We start from the raw sequence: 10,781 nt of genomic DNA on the forward strand, positions 1-10,781 counted from the left end.
CATCATTGCATATTTGTCCAATGCCTTAGCTCAAATGAAACAGAAAGAATAAATCATCATTGCACAGTTGTCCAATGCCTCAGCTCAAATGAAACATAAACTGATAAGCTCCATAAAAATTTGTACAATGCATAATCTTAGTAGCATACATTGTCCAGAATACAAAGTGGAATACATGCATCTACATGTGAGCATTACCCCTGTTTGCCCACATTTGATTAGCCCATTCATCTCTAACAGTAGCCCAAGCTGCATTGTCATTCATAGGGACCCCATAGCCATGACCAGTCTTAGGCTCCCAAGTGGACTCAAGAGGAATAACCTCATCAGTACCATGCCAAGAATCCAATTGTGTAAAATGCAACATGCAAGGACTAACTTGACTTGTGTCTTGAATGGATGAAAATGTTTGTTGTCAATAATGCGGAATCAATTTTTTAAAGCCCCAAAAGCCCTCTCAACCGTAACACACAGACTTGAATGCCTCAAATTGAACAACTCTCTTGGATTGGTTGGATAATTTCTACCACCAAACTCATTAAGATGATATCTAGTGCCTCTGTAAGGAGGGAGGAATCCAGGACGACATGCATATCCAACATCTACTAGATAGAATTTACCTAGAAGAATTACAAACAGGTATTAGTCCTACTGTAATTTAGTTTCTAACTTAATTTATGTAACCAATTTAGTTCATTACCTTGTGAACCCTTAACCCATCCTCCCTCTCTAGTGCATCAGCTAGAATGGTGGCAGCATGTGCAGAACCCTCCCAGCCAACCAACACATATGTGAATTTCAAATCAAAGTGTTGGCACTGAAAATCAGCCGATGATCCTCAGCGTCGGACACACGACCCGAGAGAATCTGCTTAACTCCTGTTCGGGTTATCGCACTGGTGTGGTTCGCACGGCGTGCCAGTCAATCTGACCTGTTGACAAGGAAATAAAAATATTAAATTCCAGGGGCTCCGATCGGCTAAAGTTCCGATCTGTCTTTAAAAGCATGTCGGCGAATCGGCCGATTTACTTTAGAGGTGACCAGCTATAAAACAGCCGATACCGTGTAGCAATTGTAAAGAAAAGATACTAGGGAAAACTAAACAACGCTAGAGAAACAACACTTGGGATAGATCTAATTGGCTGTATGATGATAAAGAACGAAAGCAATAAAAGTCGACAGTTCGTATCTCAAGCTGGATAACTGGTGATAAAAACTAAAATAATAGGTAGAACCTACGATTCTAGTTGATATCGATAACTGGTGAATAAATCTAAACGAAACAACAGCGATGCGCCCGAAGTTAAAGCTTAGATATTACTTGGTAAACGGAACTTACAGAATCGGCCGAAGATCGTGTCGATGCAGCCCTGCCAACCCGTACGAACTCGTGAAAGAAAAAATTATTTTGGCGAAGTCACCGACTTGAAAGTAAAGTATGAGGAAAAAGTAGATTGGTTGTATTGATTGATGTGTTGTTTTTACAAACCTCTAGAGATGGCTATTTATAGCCTGTTACAACTGATTTCCTAACCGACTAGGATCTATCTCTAATTTTAAATGATAACAAATATTTACAAACACAACTCGTATCGGAGTTGGTTATCATATCCCTACGGGCCAACTTCTTCAGCTGATCTTTTCTCTAGCCCACCTTAGGCCCATACTGGCCAAGCCGCTCTAGCTCCCAATCGGCCAACCTTTACCGACCCCTTTTGCCAATCGGCTGAAACACTGTAGCTTCAATCGGCCGATTCCAACTGTAGCTTTTAGCCCGCCGCATCGACCCGTCTTTCTCCTTCTTTGACGCCGATTCAGAACACGTGTCAAAATCCGGCGTCAACACAAAGTCCACTGCAGCTAGCACATTTTGAGTTCTGTAGTGTTTCCTGCCCCTAAATGCTGATTGCATCTTGGATAGGACTCTTGCATAGATATGAGTGCCATCTATTGCCCCAACACAATCCTACATAAACCCAACAGTATTTTTTACAAAATATGCACTCAAGTATGCAGCATTTGTTTCAAAGGGTTACTACTATGTTACCTTAAAATATGGGTACCATCTTGAGCTGTTTGTGATCTTAAGAGGTGTCTCACTTGATGGAGGCTTAATTATATCATGCCTAAGTTCACCAATAGCATACCTCCAATTTTGGTGGATAACTGAAAACCTTTGGTTATGCCCAACAACATGAAGAAATATTGCAACTTGCTCTTCTACACTGCTATGTATGGTGTCTCTAAGTAAGGTTCTATCCCTAAGCAAATTACATAGCTTAAAGAAAGGGGCTCTTCTCATGCGAAACATGTTTACACACTCTATGTCGTTGCAGTTATAAATTTTATCCAAGTTCTTTTATCTTTCCTCATCCATATCACTCATTGGGGCATAACTAATCTGAGGACATGAGCATTGACCCATTCTAATCCTATTCAGGAAGAATGCATACATGGCAGTGACTAGAGCAGCTGCATGAACAATAAGCATGTGTCTCTTGTCTTCAAGAGCCATCTATATAAATAACAAGGAAAACACACATCATGCATATCGATATAAAGGAATCATTGACATTGACAACTATGCTCAAATCAATATAACAGATATCATTGACATGGACAACTATGCTCAGATCAATATTAAAGACAAAGGAAGGCATCATTCACATGAACAAGTGTGATTAGATGCATAGATAGGCACCACTGTCATGAACAAGTGTGCTCAGAATAAGATGAACCATCAACCATGAATAAGACAAATCCATCCATCATTTCCATCACATAATAATCATCCACACCATCGTATAAACATATATGCGCAACCATAGGATGTCGACAGAGGGGTTGGGAAGAAGGGTAAGGGTTTCTTTATTTCACTGCAACACAAGCACCAGGAAGCACCTCATTTCAGTCACAACCACGAATAGATCAGCAGCGTCCAGAGGGAGCGAGGACTCAGATCTGCAATCCTGCACAAAAGAAGAACTCGTTTTAGTCAAGAACCTATTGAAATACAACAACTGTGAAGCAAAACTCAAGATCCGGAATGAGAAAGCAAGATTCTTACCTACGAACAAGCAAAGAACTCAGATCCAGTAGGGGCCTGCGTATTTCACATGATGAACTCACGAATCAGTGGGATTTCATATCCCCTAGGGTTACAAACATGACGAAAACCGAACACAAGTGTAGAAAAAACTTGCCTTGCACAACAGATCCATGAAGAACTTGAGGCTGCGAACCAAAGAAAAGGGGAGAGGATGGGAGATCAGGCCTTCACAGATCCAAAAAGCACAAAGGAAAGGGAGACGAAGGGTGCGAACTCTCACCCGCGAGGCGCCGGCGGAAGAAGAAGAGTGCGCGAGAGGGAAGGGGAAGGGGAGAGGTGAGGATTTATGGTCGATGGATGGTGCGAAATGGGGGCGGTAACCTTCGAGCTTCCTGCGTGCATGCGCGCATGCACTTTCACCAGCCGGGTGCTTGCCCTCGCACCCGCCGCCGCATCCTGGGAGCCTGGCTCCGGGGAAACGATGGATGTGGCCGCACCATGGGAGCCAGGCTCCGGGGCACCTTCTGCATGCCATGGGCTAGGCCCAGGAGGGAGCCCAGGTAACCAATCACCCAGAGGTCGCACGCAGGGAGCCCGGTTTTGGGGTGATGCGGGGAACCAATCGCACCCCTAACCACCTTGCTGGTGCACCCAATTCTCCATTTCTAGTGCTAGGCCTAGGACTCTAGGAGTGCCAGCGCCGCATAGCACGCAGAACCCATTGTGCGAACACTATCTTCCCCTCTCCACATCCAATTAACCATTGCTCCTATACCTCACCATCGATGGCAGCAGGGCCAGCAGTCGGAGTGCCAGACTTAATTAACGGATCGAAGATGGCGAAAGGCGAGTGGTGGCCGAAGAGTGTGCCCTCCAATGGCACGAGCGGCGGGCTGGGCTGACGGTGGTAGAGGTGCAGAGCAGAGAGCGGCGAGTTTTGCCTTCGAGGCAGCGACCTCGTGGGAGTGAGCATTGCCTGGCTGACGCATGGACCATCCTTGCAAATTCCTGTCCAAGCAAGTCAATTTGACGCAAGTGGCCCATATGCCAGTGAAACGAACCGTGTGCCCATGCCCACGCGTTTCAATGCGGTCTCCACGCAAAGAAAAGTTCCCCGTTCAAAGTACTCGCACTTCTTTTTTTACTCCTTTTGTTGTTCTACACTTCAAGGTAACTTTTTATGTCCCACTCAAACTTTTTGTGCCACTCTAAAACAACAAGTATTATGATAAGGATAAAACAGCGGGATGAGGAAAACTTAGCGCCTAGTGATTCACCACTGAACCCAACCTAGGCCATCTTTCATCTCTGTCATCATGTGTGTGATTCACTGAAAAAATCAATTAGGGTGCTAGTGATGAAGGTTGCTCTGTTCGACTTGTCAGAGATAAGAGGAGGAGAATAGTAGAATGAAGGTCTCATCTAACCTTTTTTTAGCTCACCAACTAGTGGATGAGAACAAAGGGTTTCACAAACACGAGGAAGGTGAGCACTGAGATAGACTAAAATGCTGTATGGTATGAAGATTACTTGAAATCTTGTTGGATTTGACTCCTTCCCCCTCAGTGCATTGCTATCCTCCATGCACCACATATCATCTTTGTTATCTTGTGTTGTCATTCCACTTCTTGCCATCCTATTCTCCTCTCTCTAGATAATGTAACTTTTAAAAATTTTATATAACAAACATAGAAAACTTTCATCTTTATAGTCACCTAGTTGGAATTTCCCATGTTTATTGGAACTTCCTTAATTTGCTCAGGAAGTGCCATGCTGATAAGTAATGGTACAATGGTGACACAGGGTTGAGAGAAAGGATGTGAGATGATGAGGTGTGGTGCCAACTGTCAAGGCTCATAGCACTTGAATAGTGGTTAAAAGATTCACCTATATGACGTCCATTGCTTTTAACTGATTTGTTGCATTATTTAATATATTGAAGTTTTGATTGTGAAAGCTTCTAGAACTGATTCTCTGCTGAATAATTTTTTAGAGAGAAGTGATTCTTTGCTGATTTTGTGAAGTGATTCTCTAAAATGAACTAAAAGGCTAGGAGCTGAAAAAAGTAGCTTATCCTGATTCTGTGAAGTGATTTTCCATCCTGATTTTAAGAGTTTATACTAGAGAATCACTTTCAGTCACAGAATCACTTTTTTCAAAGAATCAGAATCAGATGGAGCTCTATCAAACAGGCCTGAGACATCTAGAAAAATAGTTTCAAATAGATAAAGAACAACCTTGTTATGTATTGAGATACCATATTACTACCTAAATTGCCAAAAAAATTAAACACCAAACATATGAAGGGTATATCTACCAAAACAATAGTATATGTTTATGGTAATTGGTAAGTATCTGGTACTCTCTCCAGCCCAAATTGTAAGTCATTTTGGATTTTCAAGGTTCATAGTTTTTCTATGCACATAGATATACAATATATCTAAATGTATAGTCTATAAATTTAGAAAAGCTAAAATGATCTATGATTTGAAATGGGGGGAGTAATCCTTAGGGTGTGTTTGGATCCTCGGGCTAAAGTTTGGCCCTTATCACATCGAATGTTCGGATGCTAAATTAGAAGGACTAAACATGAGCTAGTTATAAAACTAATTGTAAAAGCTCTGGGCTAATTCGCGAGACGAATCTATTAAACCTAATTAATCCATCATTAGTAAAATGGTTACCGTAGCACCACATTGTCAAATCACGGACTAATTAGGCTTAATAGATTCGTCTCGCGAATAATTAGTTTTGTAATTAGTTTATATTTAATACTCTTAATTAGTATCAAACATCCGATGTGACAGGGGTTAAAGTTTAGCCTCTAGTATCAAACAGGATCTTAACGCGAATGCCGTATTTATAGAATGGTAGTCTCTTACATTATTCCGAAACTTCGCTTTTATAAGCTGTTTTACAGTACTGAAACTTTTTTTTAGAAGCCGGAGCCGTGTCAGGAGAGGAGGTCTTTCCTGACGGGCGTAGCCCGCGGCCTAACTCTCGAGCAAACACTAGTGGGCCACGTGCTGAATGAGTCACGTCTCACAGACTCCCAGTCGGATACAGACAGGCAGACGGCAGCTTCCTACTTCTACTTGAATCCCTGCAGAGTAATAAATACCGAGATCACGGAGGGCGTATCTGTCAAAACGCCGACGAATCCCACTCGCCCTTTCTCTCCTCCGCCTCGAGACGCCCGTCTCCTCCTCGCTTTGCCCCCCACGAAGCAATTCTCGCGGCAGAAGATCGGATCCTCCGCGGGATCCGCATCGGTGCTTGCCCTTCCTGCGCGGATTTCCGGCAGCCTTTTTCTTTTCCCCTGGTTTCCTCTGCCGATTCCCTGCTCCTGCCGCGGCGGTTGTTCCTGTAGCCTGTTGGGGGATCTTAGCAGCAGCAGCAGGAGGGGTTGGTGGGGGTTGGCCGCGATCCGGTCCGGGGAGATGGCCGGCGGGAAGGAGCCGATCGAGGTGAAGTTCCGGCTCTTTGACGGCACCGACATCGGACCCAGCAAGTACGACCCCAACACCACCGTCGCCGCGCTCAAGGAGTTCGTCCTCGCCCGGTGGCCGCATGGTGAGGAGACCCTCTCTCTTTCTCTCTTCTCCCTCTCTGCGCGGCGTGCGCGCTTGCGTCGCGTATATATACAGCTCTGCTCTGCTTCGTTGATGCCTCCTGTTTCGGGACTCGGGAGCTTGCTTGTTCGGCTGCCCTGCCCTGCCTGTGCCCGTTTCTTGATCAGGAAACAGGAAGCCCCATGTCGCGCAGACTGCTGTGTTGGGATTTAGGAGTTGGGCCGTTTCGTGCTGCGATGTGCTTGTAACCCCGAATTGATTGATCATGTTGCTGCGTGGATTGCGTGATGGTTCTAGGATGGGCTCAGGAATGCTGTTTGTTCTGTTCGCGTGGTAGTTGGTTGTTCTGATCCTTGTCCAAGTGATGGCCTGTTAGCCATGCCTCCTTACCTGTAATAGCAAATACTACTACTACGTTTCATGTCAGGGTTTACTTGTTATGGATGGATATCACATCAGGGTATGCATCCCTGGGTTTCACTTTCTTGTCTAAAGGGATGGCATATGATTTTTTGTTTTTGGTGCTATATCCTGGTTGGATTTTGCTACCTGCTAGACCTCTGAGTGTACTTTTAGAAATTGGATCTCTGTATTTTTAAGGGCCATGCTGAGGCTCTCTGCAAACATGTGATGGCAGGACCATTTCCAGAGATTGTGTGGCTCAATGAGACTGCCTGCCTTCTTATCATGCTGTGCCTACAGATGATCATCAGTTGTTTGGTGGTTCTCTCTGAGTTCTGAATAACCAAGGGTTCCATTCGTTAGAACTAGCCATCAGAATGATTTTTGGTTATGCAGACAGATATGACTGTATTAAGCTTGTAACTGCAAATGTGGAGTGCGACTGAGCATCTGCATGGAACAGGACCACATGTCATCATTTTCTGCTATATCTGTTTGGCAGTTCCACAAGTAAATACTAGTACATTGATTTTGTGCAACTGGGGCCCTGTTTATTTTTGCTGAAACATTCTAAACGGGTGCAACTGGCGAAGAAATTCAGAGGTGGCAGAGAGCTCCAGACCTTATTAGCTTAGAGTGATGACTAATGTCAGGTTAAAGGTTTCACAGTAATAAGGAAAGAACCATTTCTGTTTTGAATCAGGCATCAGAGCATGTTTTGTGGACGATGCAAATTAAGCTACCACGAGTGACCATACTTCTGGGTTTTCCTTGTGATGACTGATAAGCTACCCGTAAATGGGAATTACCCTTCTTTTGGTCACCTTGTATTGTCTGTCATTAGTATTTTGAAATATTAATGTTTTACATAACTTCGGGTACATTTCAGTCCTCCAGAACCTTTGTGAAGTAATCTTGTGTCTCTGTTGATAGTGCTACTTTTCATGTATATTAACAGATAAAGTAGTTCCGAAAACTGTCAATGATGTGAAGCTCATCAATGCTGGAAGGATACTGGAGAATAGCAAAACTCTTGCTGAGTCACGAGTCCCAGTTGGAGAAGTTCCTGGAAGTGTGATTACAATGCATGTTGTTGTGCGGCCTCCCCAATCAAACAAAAGTGGTAATGCTTAGTTTTCCTCTTGTTTGCTCAATGCTATATGTGTTTGATAATCTCACCTGATCGCTCTAGAGGCTTGAAAATTTATTTTGTCAATGGAATTGAAATATCGATTGTCATCCTTCATAAACAATTTGTTAAACGCACCTACTGTGCTATGTTTTTTTCAATCTCACCCCTAAAATAGCATGAATGCAGTATTTATTTTAGGGGCACACTTTCATCAATGCTGTTCACCATTATTAATTCTAGGTCATGACATTTTCTCTGCTCTCTATACACTTCAGTTGGTTCTTTAGTCAAATATATTCAGCCCTTAACTCTTTATGGGGACCCATGGCTTAAACATTGGATTGAATCTAGTTCCTTCTGCTCCTAGTGCTTTCTTGCCACATTCTCTAATGGGAATGAGAACTTGTTTCATTACCCAGGACATGAATGCACTATCAGTTGTGGCATTCTCTGTGGCTGTGATATGAAGTTTTATAGCAGGATTTTTGTATGTACTGCTTTTGTTGATCAGAACAGGCTCATGCTCAAACTTGCATAGTCAAAACTATAGTCAAAGCTGAGCTGGTCTGGTGCTGGGGTGATGGTTAGGTATAACAGAAGTTTGACTAAACTACATATGTTGATCAGTCTTCTATATTGCTCACGATGTTACCATGAGTTTCTAGAGCCTTTTTTCTGTTAATTGTTTTTTGTCCAGTATATGAGTGCATGATACACATTCGTAGTATCTGCTGATCAGTCTTGTACCAGAACTGCTATGTTGGCTCATTTGTTTACCCTGTGCTGCTATGTTGGCTCATTTGTTTACCCTGTGCTTACTTATTTAATTTGTCTCTATTTTTTTTGTTCTGTCACAACGCAACCTCATTGGCATGCATGTTGTACTGCTGGAGGATGCATACACACATTGTATAAGTGCATTATTGTGTATTAATTTCATGCCATATGTTTTGAAATATTTCTGCTTAAAAAGTTCCGTAACATATTTTCTCCCTTTTTCAGAGAAGCAACAGTCAAACTCTCCGAAGCAGAATAGATGTGGATGTACAATATTGTGACGCTGGTGCAGTACCAATGTGTATATCGGTGTCGTGTCCACAGGGGTCACATGTTCATTTTGACAATTGATTCTTGCATCTATTCTTCACAGCCTAAGCCTAGAGATGTCATTACCACTGGCCACATCTGCTTGAGAATTTGATGTTTGCTATCGTGTAAAAGGAGTGTGCAGGGAGGAGATTTCACGGGTGGCCCTGGTAAAAACCCTAAAACGAGTGTGCAGGAGTCAAGAAAATTCGATGTTTGCTTTTGTGTAATGTGTAGACGTAGTGATACCAAAAGTGAGTTGCTGCATAGTACCTGTCAAGACGTTCTTTTTCATTTGCATCAAGCTCGGTCACGTATATGTGTTTTGTAATAGAAAAAAGTGACTGGTAATTCTTGTCGAGAAGTGGAAAAGAATGTTGGGGTTTGGCATGGAACCTATGAAAGTGAAAAAAATGACTAGTAATATTTGTGAAGTGGAAAGGAAGGCATTGATTTTGAATCTTTCTCCGACCTAGACTGAACCCTCATCTTGTTAGGCCATGTAATTTTTCCTGGTCATGTAATTTTGAGTTGTTAGTCTGTTATGTTTAAGCATCTAGTCTCACCTAGTCCTTGTTTTGCTGTTGCTTGTAGTGTTTGAGAGCTGGGGAGCTAAGGTTTCACAGATTAAGGTGTGTGTGCTACTTGAGTAAATTAGATGTCGCTAAGAGAGGACAACGAAAACGTAAGTGTTGCGCCAAAAAAGGGAGCGGGTTGCATGTAAAGTAGATGGTGTTGCATCGAAGAGGAGAGCATGTGTTGCAGTGGTTGTGTATCAATATCAATAGGGTGTCCCTGCGAGCCCTACAACTATGTGGACTAAGCGCGTGGGTTGAGCCCTAAAAAAAACTTTGTGGACCAAACTGCCCTAAAAAAAACTTTGTGGACCAAACTGCCCTTAGAGGCTGTTTGGGAGGAGGGGGCTAAATTTTAGCTCCCGTCACATCGAATGTTTGAACACTAATAACGAGTATTAAATCTAGACTAATTAAAAAATTAATTAAATAACCTCTAAGCTAAATCGCGAGATGAATCTATTAAGCCTAATTAGTCCATGATTTGACAATGTGGTGCTACAGTAACCATTCGCTAATGATGGATTAATTAGGCTTAATAGATTCGTCTCGCAATTTAGCCTAGGGGTTCTGCAATTAGTTTTGTAATTAGCTTATATTTAGTCCTTCTAATTAGTATCCGAACATCCGATGTGACAGGGCTAAAGTTTAGCTCCTGGTATCCAAACGGGCTGTGGGTAAACCAAAGGAGTAGCCGGTCATGGTGTAGCTATGGAGAGCCAATGAGGGATGCACACAGATCGGTAATGGCGCATGGCCAATCTTGTGGGTAACAAGAGGAAGAAATTATGTTAAAGAAAATAACTATTAAAAAGTGATTTAGTTTAATTCGTGTACGGATCGAAGAATCAGCATGCGATCCCAATGTTCAGGCATAGAAGACCCCGTGCGTCATCTTGGTCGTCGCGCCCAAGTGGATGACTGGTCAGGGTTCTTTTGTGACTATGACTAGTTGTTGATCGTAT

The 10,781-nt window shown here is 42.9% G+C and overlaps 1 protein-coding gene across 1 annotated transcript; it reads left to right on the forward strand.

Annotated features, from left to right (window-relative positions):
* Positions 1–6,182: 6,182 nt before the first annotated feature.
* On the forward strand, positions 6,183–9,703 carry LOC101783512 (membrane-anchored ubiquitin-fold protein 3). Its single transcript, XM_004964955.3, has 3 exons — positions 6,183–6,622; positions 7,982–8,146; positions 9,158–9,703. The coding sequence occupies exons 1-3, from the start codon at positions 6,490–6,492 to the stop codon at positions 9,211–9,213; spliced, it is 354 nt and encodes a 117-aa protein (XP_004965012.1). The 5' UTR covers positions 6,183–6,489; the 3' UTR covers positions 9,214–9,703.
* Positions 9,704–10,781: the final 1,078 nt, after the last annotated feature.

Source organism: Setaria italica, chromosome IV (assembly GCF_000263155.2).
Source record: "Setaria italica strain Yugu1 chromosome IV, Setaria_italica_v2.0, whole genome shotgun sequence".
NCBI classification, from domain to species: domain Eukaryota; kingdom Viridiplantae; phylum Streptophyta; class Magnoliopsida; order Poales; family Poaceae; genus Setaria; species Setaria italica.